Source organism: Rhinolophus sinicus, linkage group LG05 (genome assembly GCF_036562045.2).
Source record: "Rhinolophus sinicus isolate RSC01 linkage group LG05, ASM3656204v1, whole genome shotgun sequence".
Classification (NCBI taxonomy): Eukaryota; Metazoa; Chordata; class Mammalia; order Chiroptera; family Rhinolophidae; genus Rhinolophus; species Rhinolophus sinicus.
The window spans coordinates 29,879,352-29,902,660 of NC_133755.1; the positions used below are offsets into that span (position 1 = coordinate 29,879,352).

General features: G+C 34.3%; 1 protein-coding gene across 1 annotated transcript in view; it reads right to left on the reverse strand.

Moving 5' to 3' along the window:
* The window catches only part of LRPPRC (leucine rich pentatricopeptide repeat containing), a 95,446-nt gene that overhangs the window by 18,620 nt on the left and 53,517 nt on the right, over positions 1-23,309 (reverse strand). Inside the window, exons 26-30 of the mRNA XM_019748633.2 lie at positions 14,024-14,092; positions 13,123-13,213; positions 6,232-6,374; positions 5,988-6,096; positions 2,272-2,398 (exon numbers count right to left, since the gene is read on the reverse strand). Of these exons, the coding sequence (XP_019604192.2) occupies positions 2,272-2,398; positions 5,988-6,096; positions 6,232-6,374; positions 13,123-13,213; positions 14,024-14,092 (539 nt within the window). The remainder of the gene's footprint in view (positions 1-2,271; positions 2,399-5,987; positions 6,097-6,231; positions 6,375-13,122; positions 13,214-14,023; positions 14,093-23,309) is intronic.

The following is a 23,309-nucleotide window of genomic DNA, read 5'->3' on the forward strand; positions in this document are numbered from 1 at the left end:
GCCCACAGAGCTACATGGGGAAGGCAGCCATGTAATACCCCTGGAAGGATAACACAGCTAAGATAACAGTGCCCTCATGTGTACAGAAAGGCTTGATGACCATCTAGAGAGGGAGGGGAGTAAAGAAGATAAACATACATTTTACAGGTTGTGGACATAAAGAGGAAATAGTAGGGCTGTGCTTATGACCATCTTCTAAGATGGCAGCTTGCACACTTGTTTGATCAAGATTCAAAACATAGAAGAAATGATGCTATTCAGTATACACCAGTGCAGATATACACATATAATTGAAATAAAACTTTCACGAAGTAGCATCTTTACCACATAAAAAGGTGCTTTGATATCTTCTATTCTATTTCATTTAAAAAATGTTGGTTCTGTCCCACTAAATAGATCCCATGACCCACTAACAGATTACAACTGCAGTCTGAAAAACTACCATATTTTGCAGTGTATAATGTGCACTTTTTTGCCCAAATTTGTGAGTGAAAAGTAAGGATGCGAATTATACATGGGTAGTACTAATTCTGTTTCCCTGAAAGTTGGGCCAAAAACATAGATGTGCATTATACATGGGAGCACATTATACATGGTAAAATATGGTACATCAGTGGTCTTCAATGGAAGGTATGTACACTATGTGAACGCTTTAGGGTGAGACAAGAAAACATTTAAACCTCCATTTTAAAATCTTATCCTCTGAAAAATTTTTATTTTTTGAGTGTTTTATAATATGGTTACATGTGAGACATTAGTACAATTCACTGTTAATGGTATGTGATCAAAATGTTTGAGACATGATTCTTGAATCACCTGGGTGTTTAGTAAAATGCAGATTCCTGGGCCCCACACCAGATCAGATGAATCAAAACCTCTGGGGTAGGCTGTGGGGAGGGAATCTTTTTATGCTGCCAGAACATGAGACTCACCGTTCTAGAGCAAGCCCAATTGAAATGAAAAAATTATCTGTACTTTGAGGAAGTATTTCAGAGGTCTTTGGGACCAACTTCAAGATTAAAAGTTTTTTTAAAAGTTTTCCTTCTTTGCTTCTATCCCCTCACTCAATCATACCCAATTCTAAGCACAAAATGCTTCTCTCTTTTTCTTGCCTCCCTTTCCTCCCAAATCACTCTTGCTTCGGAACACCTTTGATTATAGTGGGTAATATTGGGATGAAGAGTTTAGATAATTTCCTGAGAAAAGTAATTTTAGGTACCCAGCCCCCCACCCTTGAGGACTTCAGTGTTACAGATGACAGGAAGTACTGAGTATTCTAGAGATAGATAATTTAATTAGCAATTGAGAAAACACAAATGGGACACAGAATACATTAAATACCTGAAGTTTTAGGGTTACTGTCCTATTTCAAGACACACAGATAATTCAGGACCACAGATATACTCGTGTACGGTGTGTATGTATATATATATATACATATCTATATATACACCCGGTCTGACAATTACATTCACGAACTTGGTGCAACCATGTTGCTAACCTTTTTGGTATCAGAGGGATTATTCATTATAAATTTGTACCAGCTGGACAGTTAACCAAGTTTACTATTTGGAAGTGCTGAAAAGGCTGCGTGAAAAAGTTAGATCACCTGAACTTTTGGTCAACAATTCATGGCTCTTGCATCACGACAAAGCCCCAGCTCACACAGCACTGTCTACGAGGGAGTTTTTAGCCAGTAAACAAGTCACTGTATTGGAACACCCTCCCTACTCACCTGATCTGGCCCCCAGGGACTTCTTTCTTTACCCAAAGATAAAGGAAATATTGAAAGGAAGACATTTTGATGACATTCAGGACATCAAGGGTAATACGATGACAGTTCTGATTGCCATCGCAGAAAAGGAGTTCCAAAATTGCTTTGAAGGGTGGAGCAGGCGCTGGCGTTGGTGCATAGCTTCCCAAGGGGAGCACTTCGAAGGCGACCGTAGTGATATTCAGCAATAAGGTATGTAGCACTTTTTCTAGGATGAGTTCGCGAACTTAACTGTCTGACCTCATATGGGCATCATAAATGAGTTGCAAGGTTATATAAAGTAAATAAAAGGTACTGCGCTGTGGAGGGCCAGTAAACGTCATATATTTTTATTGGTTAAAAAAAACCCGTAAAATTAGAAAACTATGTCATATGGTTTTTGTGGGTAGTTGAGGATAATTAAGCAACTGCTACTTCAACAATTTATCATTAGGAAAATCCTTAATGAATAGGCAATATTTTTTTAAGAGAGGTTTAATAAATGGACTAATACTTACAAATCTTTTACTTGCATTGCTTGTATAAAGCTATCCTTCACCAACAGTAACTTTATAAGACTGATGTAACTTTCACTGTTAAACACAACATTTTGCTTTTGTGCTTTCAGGAAAATATTATATGCATCTATGAAGGAAAAAAAGAACAAAAAATGAGATTGCATTATTCTGAAATGGCAAAAAGGAGGGAACATTCCTAAAACAAAGCCCTAACCCCATATATTTCCATTTTTTTTCAAAATTCACCCACCCACTATACTTCTCTACGAAGACGTACACACTTTACTGAGCAAGCAGATGTTGTCACTCGTCTAATCTTTAAAATACAAAGTGACATTTTCTTTGAAAACTACTACTTAATCCAAATGGATGGTAACTGAAAGGGCTGCCTTTTAAAATTATTTTTCATATTAGCTTTCTAAAGTCAATAGATTATTGTCATGCCAACAAAATAAGAAACAGCTCTTCTAAATTTTGTCAAAAGATGATGCTAGTTTCAAAATAAATTGCAAAATGTGTGTTAAAGTCCAAATAAACCAGAGGTATAATTTAGATTGAGGGGAGCAAAAGATTCATTTTAAAGCAATCTTTAATCTATAAGTGGGTGGTTACAATGGTTAACATTTCCACACAATAGCATTAAAGTGAATATAGCCTATAATTCTAAAATTAGGAGATCAAATTATTTGGCTACGACAGGACTTATACAAAAACATACAATTTTCAAATATACAGATATCTAACAAGTAAACTAAGCAACATTTGTTTGACTGATTAACAGTTTTATTTCACTTGTTCACAATAACTGTCAGTGAATGAAAAGATGTTACCAAAAGAGAAGTAACTACACTTTTCAGTCACTTACTTTTCTGAAATAAAATTTCCTGGCTATAAACATCCAACTGAAACTACGATCCACTCTCTGTTATATATAAACAAATCACAGTAGAGATGAGGCATAACTAAACAATCACGTATGAACTTCTACGGATATAAAGCTCAATGTAAGGAAATATACAACACGCAACAAGGAATGAATATGATATTAATGCTCAGAAGAATATTATAAGCTATTTGAGAGGTTCCTGAACAAGCAGCAACTAGGCTTGTATTTCTAAGTTGGGGGAGTTTGCATTGGCCCTTCAATTAAACTGGAGTGACATATCAAAAACTTAGTTACCCCTTTCAAGCTAAATGCACAGAAAATGAGAGAAAAGAGATATGACTTTAATATTTGTATCTTAACTAAGAAGAATAGATAGAATCTATTATTCAGTATATAATGCACATATTTTCTTTTTAAAGGAACTAAGAAGATGTAATGAAATTATTTTCTACTTTCCAACAAACATATATAATTGTTCACTAGTTTGCTGAATGAAAATAAATAAGTACAATTTGAATATTTAATATCAACAAAATAGTCTAGAAAATCTTATTAGTTGTTTTCTAAAAATTGTAGTCTTTCACAAAATTGGTATGGCTGTGCTTATTATTTTCTATTAGATTTTTTTTAAAAAGCACCAAACTCATCCACCACAGGTTTCTGGTGTCACACGTTTTAAGTATACTGAACTATTAGAAATTCAATGAAGTGCTAATGTAAGCATTCACTTCTCAAAGTATTCAATCAAGCATTCACTGTTCAAAGTATTCATATTTTGCTACAGATTCAACTCCTGAGATATACACAAAAGTAACTAAAAGCTCTGAAAAAACAGGATAGAAACCAATTAGATAAATGTAAATTGTGTATTAAAAATCTAGCATAGGGATGTATCTTGTATCTCTACGTTTAATACTACATCATACTTATTTAGTTAATGGGTTAAATGTTTTTACTTAAACAGCAATTTGAAAAAAGGCTACACATGAAGGAGTATTAAAACCTTTTAAAACAGAAACTACATACTAACCTTATATTCATTTCAGTCAAATCAAAACTCTACTCAAATATTTAAATAGTATTGATGATAATTAATTTTATATTTAGGTTTAACAGATACATGGTGAACGACACAAGGGTGTTATAGACTGAAAATGCAGCAATGGAAAATGACTCAGAATAAAAAGTTACTCTGCATGACTGAAAAAGCGTAACAGCTTAGCTTTTTCTTATTTCATACACATTATATCAGTGTCACAAAATTTCTAGTTAAGTCTAGAAATTAGCAGGTTCTATAAATTTCTGCATTGATTCCTTTTTACTGAATAGACCTAAAAACTGTCAATACTAAAATGAAAAATAATCTGCTGCATAATGATTAAATTATCATAAAGCGTACTTGAAAATTCACACAAAAACCGAAGGACTTAAAGACCACTCAATGGAGAAAAATTAACAAAAATGAAGGAAACAATAGTAATACGATTTCGGGAAAGCACAACAAAATCAAAGCAAAAATATCCAGAATGCAATTGGCAAGCCTATACCAGGGGGTTAGAGATGGTCAGAAAACTAAAAGTGTCATAACAGAGATAAGCATGCCTTCAGGAAGTTTACCACTAGACAAAGGGAAGAAAAGCAAGAAACAGGGTTCCTGTCTTGCCTCCAATCTTGGCATACAGCAGTCCCCCTCATCTGAGGTTTCACTTCCCGTGGTTTCATTACCTACAGCTAACTGTGGTTCAAAAACATTAAATGGAATATTCCAGAAATAAACAATTCGTAACTTTTAAGTTGTGTGCTCTTCTGAGTAGTGTGATGAAATCTCACTCCATCCTGCTCAGGCTGTAAATCATTCTTTAGTCCAGCATATCCATGCTGTATACACTACCACCCCATTAGTCACTTAGTAGCCATTCTGGTTATCAGATCGACTGTGTGTTGTAGCCCTGCAGTGCTTATGTTCCAATAACCCTTATTTTACTTACTAATGCCACATTCACATAACTTTTATTACAGTATATTATTACAATTGTTCTATTTTATTATTAATTATTGTTGTTAATCTTCTTATGCCTAATTCATAAATTAAACTTTATCGTAGGTATGTACCTATAGGAAAAAACATAGTATATACAGGGTTCTGTACTATCTGCGGTTTCAGGCATCCACTGGGGGTCTTGACACATATCTCCTCCTATGGAATAGAGGGGATGACTATACTGCTTGATCACTTCCACACACACTAGTATGATGGTTAGTGCCCTAATCACTTTTTTGCTTTCACATAAAAGCAAAATATATAGTAAATATATTTGCCAAAAAAATTCATGTTGTTTCCAAAGTGTAATTTTTGATAAAACCTATCTTACTTTATATTATGAAAAATTTCAAATATACAGAAAAATATAAATAGTGTAATGAATCCCCTCCATATACCCATGACCTATATCTAACAATTACTGTTAACATTTTGCTAGATTTGTTTTATCTTTGTTCTTTATGGCTTAAGCATTTTTAAATAAATTATAGAAATCTAGACTTTTTTCCATCTCTCAATACTTCATTATAGATCCCAAAATTTAAGGACCTTTTCCTTTTAGTCATAATATCATTATAATATCTAATAAAAACGAGAGCAATTTCTTAACACTGACTACTATTCAGTCAATATTTAAATTTTCCCAATTGCCCCCAAATGTCTTTGCCAATTTAAAAAATGAAATTGTTAATACATCCAATTTAAGTTCCATCTCTATCCTACAGCACTTCCAATTTGGCGGGCTTAGCATGGTGCTGTCAGAAAGAAGACCCCAGTGTACATGCTTACCTTTGCTTTTCTTCCATTGGCAGGCATTCAATAGCTCTTTATGGATATTAGTTTCTACAGGTGAGGGTGCTGAAGAATTCAGGGAATGTTTTTCATCCTCATACCATAACTTGAAAACAAAATTATTCATTTAAACAAAAACTGGTAAATACAGTGATCTTTTCAGTATAAAAATGGACTAATCTATCACCTAAAGTTATACTGGCAACAAAATCTGTTATGCTTCCAGATAAAAACAAATTACCTCAGGTACATCAAACGGAACCTCCTGATTATTGTTTCTAAGGATTTCTGCTAATAATCTTAATGTCTTCCCACGAGGAATGATATTTTCTTCTTGCATTTTATTCCAGACAGCATCAGCTCTTTGCCAGTCACCATTTATTTCTGTAAAAGTTGATGCAACAGAAATTAGTAAACATATTAAGCAGAATTTATGAAAATATTTAAAACTTTGTCTTAATTTTTGTTGTTTCTTAATTGATGTTGAAGGACGAATTATTCCAAATATTGACTCCAGGGAAAGGAACAGGGTAATTGTGGACCAAGGGAAAAAAGACTTCTTTCTGTATACCTTTTGAATTTTAAACCACAGAAATTCCTTATCTATTAAAAAGCAAAACAAAAAAAACGCTGCATTATGTTATATACTTTGAAAACTATGTCGATAAAAAGTTTGTTTGAAACTAACTTGAGATACTGCCTACTGCTGAAACCAAAATCAGAAACAGGTAGTCTTTGGAAAGATGATGGATACATGTATAAGGCATAGTACATAGCTGAGGGTCTAAAATGACTGAAAGTGTGCAAATGTTATGATTTTCTTCAAAAGTGACTAATCAACAAACTTTTTTCACTTAGTGCAATATGGAGAATTCTGTCTCTGGTTGACATGAAGAATTTCTATGACAGTGTGTGATAATTTCTTATTTTAACAGATAATGCCATCAGACTAAATGAGTATTAAAGAACGACAGGAAGTTTATTGGAAGGAAATGGGCAGATTCCTTCATACTGAAAACTCGAGTTCTTTCTATGTGGTAATCTAGTCTTCACAAACAGCAAAAACTTAAAAATCAAGACTTTATTTGTAAAGATTTTTATGGGTTTTGAAAAAAGATCAAGTTATTTAATAAATTTCTGCTTATGTAAAAACTAGAGCAGAATATGAAAAATGTCATATGACACATGACAGTCAATACAACTATTAAGCACAAAGAAATACTGCTTTAAATGTGTTCTTTTTTTTTTAACTTGTAAATATGAAGATGTAACATCTCTATTGTGTATGGGCAGCTCTAGGAAGGGGGTTTGTTTCAGGGCACAAATATTCTGGAAAACACAAGTCAATTTGCTTCTCAAAAACACCCAGATACTAAATAAAACAAATGGAATTTTCCCAGATCTCCACCATCCCCCCAAATTGAAAAGCTAAGTTTTTGATAACTAATGACTCCTGGAAGTAAAAAAACTCAAAGAATAAAAACAAAACACATTCACACTCCATGAGAAACCTGCAATAAAGAAAAAGGTAAGTAATGACTACTAGTAAAATTTCTGTGGCTCATACGTAGACTGCAGCCTAAACTTTCACATAAAATATACTAAAAGGAAACCCAAACAGTAGAACCTAACCTGAAGTTCAGAGTGATTTTATACACACTTTGATAATAAAATCAGTCTAATTAAAATATTAGGTTGGTTCAAAACTAATTGTGGTTTTTGCAATTATTTTTAACCCTTTAAACCACGATTACTTTTGCACTAACCTGATAAAACCCTTAAATTTACAATTTTCAAAACAAGACTCATAAGTTAATAATTGCTTTTCCTTCATTACAATGTTCTTGAGTAATGTAAAATTCAATTTGTAAAAGTAATTTTTCAAGTATGTGAATGTATAAAATTAATTTGATTAAATAAATTAAAAACAAAAACCGACGCTCCAGTCTTTACTTCCGAAGGGGAAAGGTGGAAAGGAGTATTTCTATTCCCTGCCAAAGGGCATTATGGACTGCAGAAGACACGGGAAGGTTCCCAAGAGCTGAGAACAGCACTAAAAGGTGCTTTGTAAAGAGGTTAATTTTTAAACTAACATAACTATTCCAAACACTGAAGAGAAGGTGAGACTGAAAGATTCTTTAGACTCTGGGAAAGATCTTCAGACTCTGAGAAGACAAGTTTTTTTCTTTTAAAAAAAGGCACAAAGGTTATGAAAAGCTTCTACTTGGGGAGGACAAGATATTACAGAGATGCACCTACTCAAATAGAAGTTACCAACTTAAAACAAAAAAATATTTCAAACTACAGGTGAGAATTAGTGTATATAGCATAAAACAACCCAGATATTTATACATAGATACATATACATATACATATATATATGTGTATATATATATATGTATATATATGGGGGGGGTGCCAAAAATATATATACACATAACTTGTATTCATCTTTTGTTACCAGTATATACTGAGTATTACAATTATAATACAGTTTTCTTTTTTCCTAAAATGCATATACATTTTTTTGGAGCCCTGTCTCTCTCTCTCTCTCTCTCTCTCTCTATATATATATATATATATATATATTTTTTTTTTTTTTTTTTTTTTTTTTAAGATTTTATTGGGGAAGAGGAGGAGGACTTTATTGGCGAACAGTGTGTACTTCCAGGACTTTTTTTCCAAGTCAAGTTGTTGTCCATTCAATCTTAACTGTGGAGGGTGCCGTTCAGCTTCAAATTGTTGAACTTTCAGTCTTAGTTGTGGAGGGCGCAGCTCAGCTCCAGGTCCAGTTGCCAGTTGCTAGTTGCAAGGGGCACAGCCAACCATCCCTTGTGGGATTCAAGGAATCGAATTGGCAAACTTGTGATTGAGAGCCAGTGCTCCTACCAACTGAGCCATCCGGGAGGCAGCTCAGCTCAAGGTGCTGTGTTCAATCTTAGTTGCAGGGGGCAGAGCCCACCATCCCTTGCGGGACTCGAGGAGTTGAACTGGCAACCTTGTGGTTCAGAGCCGAGCACTGGCCCATGTGGGAATCGAACCGGCAGCCTTCGGAGTTAGGAGCACGGAACTCTAACTGCCTGAGTCACCAGGCCGACCCCTCTATATTTTTTTTTTTTTTTAATTTTTATTTATTTATTTATTTTTTTAATTAGTTTCAGGTGCACAAGACAAAGCAAAACTTAGACGTTTATCATTTATATCCCTCACACTGTGTGAACCCTCTATATTTTTTAAAGGGAAAAATTTCTCAGAAATCGACTTGGATTATGAAGTACATAACAAAAATTTGAGGCAATCCAACTAGTCAGTGCGCCAAATTCTGTAGCTGTGTGTAAAACCTCATAAAGGCACGGAAAAGCCACACATTTCTTTCATGATATCCCTCTGGGGCTTAAAATTCCTCCTCCCAAGAAAACAACATTTATACTTGTGATTTGAAAAATCAAACAGCCACAGACATGGGCTGTAACCAGGGAATGGACACTCTCTCTGCCTGGACAATCCCACCACTGTCCTGGAACTCAGGGCTCCCTCGTTGAAGAACAAAAAGATCTCAGTGATCTCTGAGAACTTTAAATGGTCTCTGAGGGCTCTAAAACCAAAGATTTTCGACACTGTTAGTGAAGGTTACAAGAACAGACATAGCTGTGGGGCTCCATTTTAAGGCTACGTGACCAGTGTGTAACAACAGTTGGCGCTTTATACATGGTCTCCATGGTATTAAACTAAGAGAGAAAGATTTCTACTTCAAGGTTTTCATTACACGGCCGGTCAATTTTAACATGTCATTGGTAAGATGGGGCAATTTCCAAATTCCCTATTAGTTAATCACCCGATTATGGGTCTTGAAATATTAGTCCCCCCTAAAATAAGGTCTCCAAGTCTGGGACAGGAATTATACCACGTAAGCCTGGTTTGTTTTCCTCAAAATAAGGAACTATCAAAGACTAATATAACGGGAAGTGTCAAGTGACGTAGAAGCCAATGTGGAGGGGGTTCCCACTGGCCAAGATGGGACAAGTTGAGCACCAAAAAGAATAAATTCAAACACAAGTACATAAAAAAATTTCATGAACTCATAAATCAGTGATCAACTTTGAAGGTTCCAAGGACACCAGCACTTAAAATTGGTAATTAAGAAATAAAAACAAGCATTTACCTTTTCCTGTTAGTGTATTTCATATTAAGTAAAAAAGGAAGCCACAGAACATAATGCAGAGTAGAATGTGAAACATGTAAAATATGTAACAACCAAAATAATAGGTGTACATGCAAAAAATATGACTACAAATGGAGAGAATTGGAATGATGGCCAATTGACCCACCCTCTGAAGTGTGGACACAATGACATTTTCACAGTTTGTTCTGTATAGTACTGTACTGCTGGAATTGTTAGTAATTTAGAATATATTCATGTTTTATTTGAATAATAAAAAGTGTGTGTGTGGGGGGGTGGGGAATACCACACTGTGAAGAAAAATGTCAACAGCCACAAGTACTTAAAGAAAACAGCACATAACCTTCTGAGGCACAATACATGCTAAGGTTGTAAATGCTGGCTTTTAAAAAGCAGATTTGAAGAATTTTTACTGCAAAATTAAAAATGTAAAGCAGCTTTATTTTTGGATGGAATACTTTATGTATACAAAGGATAAACTATCTTTACTTTGTATATGTAAAGAAGAAATTGAAGTGTTTAGAATATAAGAAAATGTTTGATAAGGAGGTAAAAACACTGCCAGTTAGAAATAACAGTGTATTCCTTACACAGGAGAGGGAGTTTTTCATTCATATAATGTTTGTTGTAGGTCTTAGGAGCTTATTTTGTATGGCTAACACAATGAAACATCAAAATGTATTAGAAGGAATAAAACTAAAGTTTGAATTATGACACATTCTTGTAACAGATCACTTATGAACATCATACTATATCGAATAAGTAGAAAATAAAACCAGTTTTAGTACAGCTAGTATTTAAAGGCATGAAAATAGTTATACGTTCTATTTCTTAATCTGCATTATAGTTACAAGAATGTTGTCTGTCATAAACATTGCGTAATGGGTTTTTTTGTTGGTTTTTTTTTGTGCATGTTTCTGTACTATGTTGTAATTCACAACAAAATGAAGTGTCTGTGTGTGAGATAATGTCTTAAAAAAACAAACAAAGCAAATTGCTCTTCAACAATACCCAAAAATAATTCAGCCAACTCCTTTCAAGGGCTAAAATTACATCAACTCAAAAGAATAAGCTCATAAAAAATTCCAGTAGGTCAAGTTATTTTCTCAGAAATCCACAATCCAAAAGAGGGAGTTTTCAAGTATAATAGGACCACCATATGTTCCTTTACAGTGCTTCATATATTATTTCAAATATTTAAGTAGTGGTCCAAGTCAGAGGGCAAAATGGAAGTGGGGGGATGGGGGGCGGGGGCACAGAAGGAGATAACTTGCCTTTTCTTCAGAAAGGGGAAAATTAGGGTTAGTACAACCACATTATTTGTACCAGAATGTGGGAAGTATACAAATCGGGTTAAAAAGTATACTTCGCTATAATGAATGATTTCTCTGGCTTCCAGCTTCACAAGAAGCCACCCTCGCTACAGAGCTACTTAGACTCTTCCCTGGGCACCGCACCTGGTACATTCTCACAGCTGTTACCTCACCCTGAACTGTCAGTCTTGGTTACAGATCTAACTCTTCCTGCAAAGCAATACCCTTTATACCTGCAGTGCCCATCTTGATGGCCAGCACAATAAGGGGAGTCAGAGATATTTTTTCCTGAATAAAAGTTTATATAGTCTTCCATGGAGATCACTTTAAATGCTGAGACGCATTTGCATAATTCAGGATTTTTTTTTGAAGTCTGCATAAAACTAGAATTTAAGCACGAAAAATAGTTATTCAAAAGGGAGAAAATACAGGTAAAGAGGGAGAATTAGCACTTGAATACAGGTTATAATCCACAAATTAAGGACTTAAATACCTAAAACATAACTTTTAAAATTCTATACATCCAGTAACAACCTCAGTATTGTGTGCCAGAATTTGATCATTCAAGTCAATAGATGGTGAAATAATAACTGTAAGAATGTCTGTGAAGTATGAACTTCAAAGCAACCAACAATTGAAATGTACGTATTACAACAAGTCTTATTTTACTTATACCATCGAGATATAAGATAAAGCTTCCAATAATAAATACAAGCCTTAAAAAACAAATAAATCAACTTATTCTGTCTATGTTTGGTGAAGGAAAATTTCCCATGAGAAAAAGAGAACAATAAATCTAGATCAAATATTTATGAAGGAAAAAAAAAAAGAAGTGGGGTGGTGAGAGTGGGTAGGTCACTGAGTACTCTAAGTGTTGTTCCTCTCTCAAACACCCTAAAACGTACTACAGCATCTCCCAGATGTGTAAACTGGTATAAACATATTACACAGCATAAAGTTTGATAAGTCCAAAGTTTCAGAAATGTTCATCACTTTTAACCCTTAATACAAATACAAATTCACCCTAAGGAAACAATTAAGGGTGTGAACAAAGATTAAGGTACAAAGATGACTAGTGCAGTGTTATTTTATAATATGAAAAACTAAAATCTATTCACGTGTCTAGCGATAGATTAAATTCTAGTATATCTGTTCAATGTAAACATTTGTAGGTGACAAATGCAGAAAAATGTTTGTAATACAGAATTGAGCCAAAATTGTATTATAATATGATCACACTTTAAAAAGAAATTGCTTGGCAATGAGTTTGTATCTATCAATACGCATTTTTTTCTGGAGAAAGATCTATATTCACAAACATGTTGTTGGTTACCTGGTTATAGCAGTGACTAATACATCTAAAAAGAAGAAAAAGAATAGTCTACCCAAAAAAAGCGCTATTAAATTGTGTGGCTCTGATAATGATTTTTCAACCTTCTCATTATTGCAATAAGAATGTCAGAAATTAAAGAAAATGAAGCAAGTTTAATCTGGCCTCTACTTGAGCCTCTGTTGAAGATTCCACATTTGGTAATTCCTGGAGCTTCCTCAAAGCCTGATACTTCTTTCCTGCCACTGCCTTCAACAGAATAAATAAATGTCACAAAATTAAAACATGAGGAACAATCAGATTACTTACTATATAGTTTCAGCAGATTGTAGTACAGCTGGTCTCTATCACATTCAAATAGCTTCTGTGTCAGTTCCACTAACTTCTCTAGAGTTTCAACCTTAAAAATAAGATTAACAGATGGACATAGATTGTGTACAGGATATATTTTATACTTGAATTATTCACATCTTGGTTAATAATCCTTCAAATTCGCTTACTGAAAGGGTAAATTAACATTACTCCAAAAGTTAAAGAGCTGAGCGCTACAATGTGGGTGCACTTAATGCCACTAAACTGTACACGTAAAACTGGTTAAAGTGATCAATTTTATGTTACATGTATTTTGGTGTTTTTTTTTAAGTTCAGGGGTTCAAGTGCTCTTTGGAGTCAAGAATACAACATGAACGATTACCTGGTTGAAACCTCCACAAGGTACATGAGGGAGAATGCCAAAATATCTGGGGTGGAGGACTCAGTGAGTAGATCCTATATTTATCCCTAAGAATACTCCTCCACCCTCACGTTATACTCCTCTTCCCCTGTGGCTTTTACTTGGCAGGATGTGAACAGATATCTGAACTGCAGGAGAGGTAGAGTAGAAATTCCACCAGGCTCCCATCAAGCGACTCCTCTGTTCACTGAGGACTGAAGCAGATTTAAAATGCCAAGGAAATAAGGTTAGCCTGCTCAAGCCCACAAGTAGGATAAATAAAGCAAGCTAAAAATCTTCAGCACTCAACACGGCATATTTAGGAACTACCTGAGGAACAATAATTAAGCTGTAGCTTATCTGGAAAACAACCAAGATAACACTGCTTCCATTAATGATGCTGGATCTCTCGAAATCCCCAAAGGCTCATATGACATGTAGGACACTTGCTTTCTACTCACAGTTTTAGGTGCATGAGACCAGAAATTAAACACAAACCTGATTACTTGAAATACATCTATCACAAAACCACTGAAGTCTTGTCGGTCGAGCTCTAATGCCTGGAGTCTGTAAAATAAAATCACACAGCACATAAGGTAAGGCTGTAGCTAAATGTTAATTTTGCCTTAAAGACAAATAGTTTTCTTCCTAATGAATTTGTTGCCTCTGTCCCAAACATATACACAAGAAACCTATAACTTAAACCCACGGCTACCAAATACATTTGGATTAGAATAGAGCATAAAACACAACCTATACTTAACCTATGTCTAGAGATCCAGGTTATTTCAAAATGTTGCTTTGCAGACCAATTTTCATTCCATAAATCTTTAATTATTAAAACGGTCAAGTTTCCTTTTTCAAAAAGAAACCTTGAAAATATGAACTAAATCAACTCCAACATACGTCAAATTAAACACATATACACACACACCTCAGAGATCCCTCCCATCAGATTCAGGAAGGAAAAGTTATTAATATGTTACACAAACTTATTAACAACTGTCACCCCAACAAACCAATGGCTCTTTTTAAAGAAACAGGCTTTCTAAAATTTAGTGAGAAAAGTCTTGAGTACCACGAATGCTTGCATAGTATCTAAAACAAAAAGTCTAAAGAGCTAAGTACTTAAATCAAGCTAAGTACTTAAAATTAGTTCAGTATTAGTTAATTTCAATAATGGAGACATATGAATATGTTATATCCTCTACAAGAAATTACTAAGGTTTAATCAGTAACTCTGGCTTCAGAGCAATTATTTTACAATTTTGGATACTGGGATAAAAGACAAACCATTTTACATGTAATTCGGAGGATTTGTCTCTTAACTATACTATGTTTCACTATCTGTATGAGGGCCTCACCATTAAATACTACATTTCAATCACAGCAATAGGAGAAGAAAACTACATAGTCACTAGCCTTGGCTGCTCCACTCTGCAGCAGGTACCTTTTTACTGCTTTCACCACTCAGGTCGGTTGACTAAACCAGGTACCCTTCAAATCTAATCTCTTATTTATAAATAAATCCTCCTTATTTTTTATTTCTTAAAATAATATTGTACAATGTTAAATTAGGAACTGAAGCAGAAACTAACATCTCAAAGCTTTGGTAGAATGACAGAAATATTGGTACAGTCGAAGTTGTATAAGTGTTCTCATTCTAATTGTGCAAAAATATCCAAATTTTGGGATACAAGAAATAATTGTAGAATAAACTAATTTTTGAAATATATTCTCAAATATCATTAATATTTACATTCCACATAATTTCTACTCAGGATGTTCTCATAGTATCTGTTTTATTTCACATATATTACATTGAAAATGAAACCAGCATCAACTGTATACAAAAAAAGCCCTTGAGAAAATACTAAATAATCCTCTTTAGAACATGGCAAAATGAAAGGGCTACATTCACTTACAACTCTCAATATTATTGCTGATCCAAATGCCAATACCTATTAAATAACACAACTTTTATGGCAAACTCTTCCTTTTTGTGGTTGATTAATCTATGTGACTGGCAGACAGCTGACTTATACGGCAGATATCCCCATGTTTCATTTTGAAATTGAGAACTGTTTTCACATACAAATCTCAATCATCAAAAGAACATCTAGGTCAGATTAACTAAATCTCCTTGGCTTCTGTAATAGTCTACATTTCTGGCTTATAGCTTAACATCTTACTGAATTTTAAGCACTGCAAGTTGAAAGCAAAAACAGAAAATGTAACAAAAACACGGAAGAGAACAGAATTCTAATTGTGACGTTGAATATAACTTATCAAAAACCACTTAATGCTTAATTAAAACAACAGGCTCACCTCTACTTTTTGTTTTTTGCCGTATACAATCTACTTAATGGACAGTGAGGATAAAATTATTATAATAAAAAAACTGGCATGTTTGCTTCCACCTGGGTTACTGTGCTTCAAAAACACTTAATGAAGTTCTCATTTACTACTAGGTTCACGTGTATAAGAACTAAAAGTAATCCAAAATCAAAAATAATTTTCATTAAATTTCATTACATTAATCTGATATAAACTTGTAACTATCATAACATAATAGGCTTTTATGTGTACTAGAAAAACAGGTATCAAGTAATTATTACCTTTAAAGTGAAAAGAAATGATTTTTTTTGAAATGAAGATTCTCTTACTTCAAACTCTATCTCAAGAAAAACAATTTTATATTTGACTCAAATAGAAATTTTCAGTTTTGATTTTTCTTGCCACGACTGCTAGAAATGTAAAATGAAAACAAACAGCTACTCTAGCCTCATGTCCTCTAGGCAAGAGTAGTAGCAGGAAAATCAAGTACATAAGGGGAACGGGCCAAACAAAGACAACAAGAATCCAGCTTTTTAGCCCCATAGTTAGGATAGCAAGGGAAGGAAAAGGGTCTCATGAAACTTATTAAACTTTTCAATATTTGTCTTTTTCTCCAAAATCTTCAGAGATAGACGTAAAGTCACACCTAGTAAGGAGGAAGTCAAACTATTAATAACAGTCTAACTATCCTAAACTACACGATTCACTTAACCAGGTGTTACAGAAGATACTAAGTAAACTAACTCATGGGAGTGGGGATATGAACTGACATGGGAACATCTCTTGAAATTTGAGAAGTCAGGGGGAAAAAGAACTAACTCTAAAACAACTTCTGTATATAAAAGATCCATCTTAGCTTATTAAGGAACGCAAATTAGTATAAATTAGTATAAAACCCTGAATTTGATTTAGTCAAGAACAAAGGGAAGAGTAACAAAGACTGGGAGATCCCTGTGATCCAAACTTTAACTTGACTGAAAAAAATTAAGCTGTTTTTTCCTTTTTTTGAACAATGAATCATACCATCTTATTTTATCATAATCTCTAGCAAAAGGAAAGTGGGACTAGAACTCAGGCAGCCTTGGTTTTAGTCCAAATCTTTGCTACTATGAACCATAAAAGAGGTAACACCTATAAAGACACAATAAAATTTCTGTCTTTACGTATCAAGGGGCCTTAAAAACAGTAATGACATTTGACCCACTTCTGACCAATGATCCTAAATAAATATCTGAAAACCAAATATGCCAGTTGGTAAAGATGTGAATGATGATGATTACTAATCGTGAAAATTTTTATCAAAGGAGAAATGGGCAAATTGTATTAGTTCACTTATACAATGGAATGATGTGGCCATTAAAAATAATGCTTAGAAGAGTTCTTAATTACATGTAGGGAAATGCAGGGACAGTGAGAAGGGTGAAGAAAGTATTAAGTTATATGATTCAATTTATTTCTATTATACATAAAAGATATAGGCATTGAATAAAGGACAGAAAAACCACAAAGATAACTAGATGAATGAGATTAACACTGAGTCTTTATACTTGGCATATTTCTAAAACTAACACGTTTTACTTGAATCTATACACGGGGAAAGATCAGGTTGATCATCATCACTGGTAAGACACAGGTAAAGATCACAAAACATATTTACCTTATATTATATAAGTTTGTAAAATTAATGTGTCACCATTTCCCCAATGGCACATTTCATTCCAGAATGTGCCAGAAGAGTGGAAGGAACTAGGAAGAGTTAGCTTGCAGAGGATGAGACTGCAGCAGAGACAAAAGGGTTGATATCAACACATGAAAGGATGTCATATAGGAGGAAGGGAATAAAACTAACATTTATTGTGTTTAATAATGTACCATACATTCTAGATGTGGTCTTATTAGTGTTATCTGGTAGAGTCCTAAGAGACAGAACAAGGATGAAAGATGAAAGCACTTTCCTGACTCCCAGCCTTTGCACAGGCAGTTCCCTCTACGTGAAATGCTTTTGCTTCCATTCTTTATGTGGCTGGTTCCCACTTCATCCTTTAGTTCTCACCCCAAATATCACTTCCTCAGAAAGATCTAGTCTGAAATAGGTTCTTTCGACAGCACTTTCTCTTAAAGCAATTATTACATTTTATAGAGTCGTCTTTTGAAGGTCTCTCTACAACTACACTGTAAGATGTGATAAATAATTATTTGTTGAAGGAAGAGAGGGAGCAAGGAAAAGTGAGGGGAAATTGGTCAAACTGGGAAGCCACTCAAATGTTATCAATTACCTTCTTAAAGGAAGTTTCAGATGAAGAATCTGTCAGTAACTACTCTAAGGGTTCATGATGGGAGTTGCTGTATCAGATCTAAGTTACAGCTTAGTTTATGTCAAGTCAAAGGTTAGATGATCTCATGCCTCTGTTAATCCATCCTACCTTCTGCTAAGGCCAATATCCTTCAATTATTAGAATATCATTTGATATGACTGAGTAAAGTGTCTTAAAATTCCTCACAACCATTATCCTAATTCAGATCCTATTGATTTCACTGCCTCAAACCCCCTTTAGTCTATTGTATACCCTTCTGCTAATAAAAATTTCTTTTTAACACTGCTCAGAGTCCATTATCTTCTGAATGAACTCCAATCTGCTTATTCTGATAGTGAAGGGTCTCTGGGAACAATCTACCCTTATAAAATATTTATCACAAATCATATACCATAGGATGAAGAGAAAATTGGAAAGAAAATAAAATTGTCTTTGTTTGCAGATGTGATCTTATATGTAGAAAATCCTAAATACTCCACCAAAAGAACTATAGAACTAATCAGTGAATTCAGTCAAGTTGCAGGATACAAAATCAACAAACAAAAATCACTTTCATTTCTATATACTAACAACAAAATACCTGAAAAAGAAATAAAGAAAACAAACTCAATAGTATCAAAAACAATAAAATACTTAGGAAAAATTTAAACAAGGATGTAAAAGACCTGAACACTGGAAACTATAAGACTTTGACAAAATAAATTAAAGATATAAACAGAAATAGACCTTATATTCTTAGATCAGAAGAATTAATATTGTTAAAATGTCCATACTACCCAAAGCTATCTAGAGTCAATATAACCCCTATGAAAATTCCAAATGGCATTTTTCACAGAAATAGAAAAAAAACCCTAAAATTTCTAAGAAACCATAAAAGATCACAAATAGCCAAAGCAATCCTGAAAAAGAACAAAGCTGGAGGCTTCATACTTCCTGATTTCAAACTATACTACAAAACTATAGTAATCAAAACAGTATAATACTGGCATAAAAACAGACACATACACCAATGGACCAGAACTGAGACACCAGAAATAAACCTTCATATATATGGCCAACTAATATTTGACAAGGGAGCCAAGAATACTCAACGGGGAAAAGACAGTCTCTTTAATAAATGGCATTGGGAAAACTGGATAATCACATGCTGAAGAATGAAATTGGACGCCTATCTTATGCCACTCATAAAAACTAACTTGCAGTGGATTAAAGATTTTAACATAAGACCTGAAACCATAAAACTCCTAGGAAAAAACATAGGGAAAAGCTCCTTGATATTGGTGTTGGCAACAAGTTTTTAGATAAGACACCAAAAACACAAGCAACAAAAGCAAAAATAAACAAGTGGGATTACATGAAACTAAAGAGCTTCTTTCTGCACTGCACGATCAACAAAATGAAAAGGCAACCTATAGAATGGGAGAGAAAACCTGCAAGTCATATACCTGATAAGGGGCTAATATCCAAAATACATAAGGAATTCATACAACTCAATAGCAAACAATCCAACTTAAAAATGGGCAGAGGAACTGAATAAACATTTTTCCAAAGAAGACATACAAATGACCAACAAGTACATGAAAAGATGCTCAATATCACTAACCATCTGGGAAATGCAAATCAAATCCACAATAAGTTATCACCTCACATTTGTTACAATGGCTATCATTAAAAAGAAAAAGACAAGTATTGGTGAGTATGTGGAGAAAAGAGAACCCTTACACTGTTGATAGGAATGTAAATTGTCGCAGCCACTATGGAAAACAGTATGGAGGTTCCTCAAAAGATTAATAATAGAACTACCATATGATCCAGCAATCCCACTTCTGGATATATATCCAAAAGAAATGAAATCAGGATCTCAAAATGGTATCTGTACTGCCATATTAACTGCAGCATTATTCATAATAGTCAGAATATGGAAACAACATAAGTGTCTGTTTATGGATGAATGGATAAAGATTTGGTATATATTATATACAATGGAATATTATTGAGACATGAAAAAGAAAGAAATCCTATCATTTGCGACAACATGGATGGACCCTGAAGGCATTATGCTAAGTGAAATAAGTCAGACGGAGAGACAAATACTGTATGGTATCACTTATATGTAGAATATTAAAAAGCCAAACTCCTAAAAATAGGAAGAATGGTGGCTGCCAGGGTCTCAGGGATGGGAGGTGAGGGAAATGGGGTCATGTTAGTGAAGGGAACAAACCTCCAGTTAGAAGAGGAGGTTCTGGGGATCTAATATAAAGCATGGTGGTTATAGTTAATAATACTGTATTATTTACTTGAAAGCTTCTAAATGAGTAGGTCTTATACGTTCTCACCACAAAAAAGAAACAGTAATTATGTGAGGTGATGGAGGTGTTAACGCTAAAACGCTAAAGTGGTAATCATTTTGCAATATATAAATATATCAAATTAACACCTTGCACACCTTAAACTTACACAATGTTATATGTAAATTACATCTCAATAAAGCTTAGGTAAAAAAAAACCAAACTAATTAGCTATTTCCCCCTTTTTACTTCTTTGCTCTACCCTCCATATTGCTAACACACTTGCCATCAAACTCCCAAACATTAAAGTACTGCCACATCCATCAAACTCCACCTCATATCTGATCTCCTCCACCAAGTCTTGTCTAATTTCCTACACTGGGAGTAAGTTCGACTCCTGAACTCTCAGAACTATTTACACTTTTCTCATAGCAGTTAACATTCTCAGTCTTATGTAGCAGTTATCTTCACATACTAATCTCACGTTCAAGCTTCACATGAGCTCCTTGGGGGGTTGATCTTGGTCTAATTCACTCTTCTTTTACCCTCTAGTTTTTGGAAGAAAATAACACTTTTTCTGAGTGTAAGAATATGTTTGTTCATTATAGAGAACTCAGAAAATACAGAAAAGTACAAAGCAAAACACAAGCTGTAATTCCACCCTCCTGCAATAGTCTTTGTGTAGAAATAAAATATAAGATTATGTTAAAATGTCTTATATATAAAACATGATGCATGTATGCCAACTCACTTTAAAAACAACACAGGTCATGCTATACACTGACTCTTGCCTCTGCTTTCCTCATTTAATGGGAGCATTTTAATGACTGGTTACTTATCTCCCATAGTGCCTCAAATACAAAGTAACTTCGTTGTATATTTTGCTTTGGAAATTCAACCCTAGTGAATCTATTCATTGATAAGACACTATTGAATTTTGGGGAATGACAAAAATGTTGCTCAGTGTTTATAATATTTTTTCATATGTTGATACAGTCCTGGTTAATTTTAATTACTTTTTATATTTTCAATAATCCTTAGAAAACTGTAAGAGAGAACTCTAGGTCTTGAATTTTAATAGTGAAAAAAGCAAGTTCCCAACTTTAATTCAACTCCAACTAACCATTAAAAAAAAAAAAAAAAGGCAACCGAAAATGTTTCTCAGTATATTCTCATATAATACACATCCTGCTGTCCTACTCTAGGGTATTGCAGGGATTCTATAAAGCTATTCTTTATAAGCAATTTTGTACACATCTATGAAAATTCTGTCATCAGTAGATAGCCATTCCTGAACGAATACACTAAATGAAGCTGTACATTGGTAAAGCTTTAGAGTAACTAAGAAGCAGACTTCTCCTGCCTAATCATGTGACAAGCATGTATCTTACGCTAAGCTTCATACTGTGAATTATGCGGGGTAAAGAGGACAACACAATCCCTGCCTTTAAGGGGCAAAGAGAATTAATATTATTGATTACTACCATAACCCAGGAAACATACAAGCTGCTTTACATACATTATGTGATTGAATCTTTAAAAAAGCTACTATATTCCCTTTTACAGATGAGGAAGCACAGAAAGGTTTAGTAACTTGTCCACTGTCGCACTGGCAAGTAGATGGCAGACGGAGAAGTCCCTCTTACGCCTCTGGTTCTTCCTATTGTGTCTTGCTTGTTACACAAAGAGAGGCACATGACTACCTACTGTAGAACCGCTCATCGCTATTAGTATCTGAATACCTGAGTGTCATTTCTACACTGTTCGGTGCCCTGCTAACACTGACACCACACATGCAGAGCAGCAGAACTCAACAGGCAGGCAGTTCCCCTCACATACTCAGATAGACTGGGCACTTACAATGAAAGAATTTATACCCTTTTCTAGAAAATACAAATGAACCACCCGAGCCACAGAAACCCCTGTCCAAGAAGCACGTCCCACTTCCTCTGGACAGGAGGATCGATTGAGTTATGATACAGACAAAAAGAGAAGACAGTTCTGAATTAATTTCACAAGTCCTTCTTTCCCATAGTAGGCTTTTCTCTTCTTGGAAAAACATCAAGAGAAACTAACAGTATTCTGGGTTGTGTGCCTGTATTTTCAAGTTCATGACAAACAGTCAATATACAACAAGAAGGCAAATACCACCTCCGCGTACCATCCACCATGGGCACTTTTGGAAAAAGACACGGAGTAATGGCAAAGTATGATCTGAGAGAAACCTGATTACTGATGTATCTACAAATTTATTTTAGTCACATTAAAAATTTTTTCTTAAGGTGATGGATGGGTCCATCTACTGGAGAATGTTGTTTTTTAGGGGCCATGAAACTGTTAATAGAGAAATTACTCACAATCTGAACAGACTTTATAGTTGCCCTTTGTACTTATCAATCTTAGTAAGCAAAATTTCAATCAGGCCTAGATAAAATACACTAATCCTAAAGAGACCAGGTTTGTCACCTACCATTTCCCGTAAGCTGCTTACTAAAGTTTTTTTTTCAAAAAAAAAGGAGAAGAAGAAATTTTAAATTAAATGCCAAACAGTTGCAGACAGCACTTGTTTGGCTGATTAACTTGTAGACAAGCATTACAAATAAATCTGAGCATAGTCTGCAGCAAATTAAATTCCATTGCTTTTAAGAACAAAGAATTCCTTGGCAAAGAGGATTAGCAACTTTACACCCAGGAATGCCAGTTTAATTTAATTGTTCCACAATCCAAGATTTATGCAAATATCATTTTGATATATAACAGTGAATTTAACAAAGTGAGGAAACAAATTCAATATACAACCAGGCTGCTTTTTCTGAACTGTAATTATATACAATAAAGAAGCTG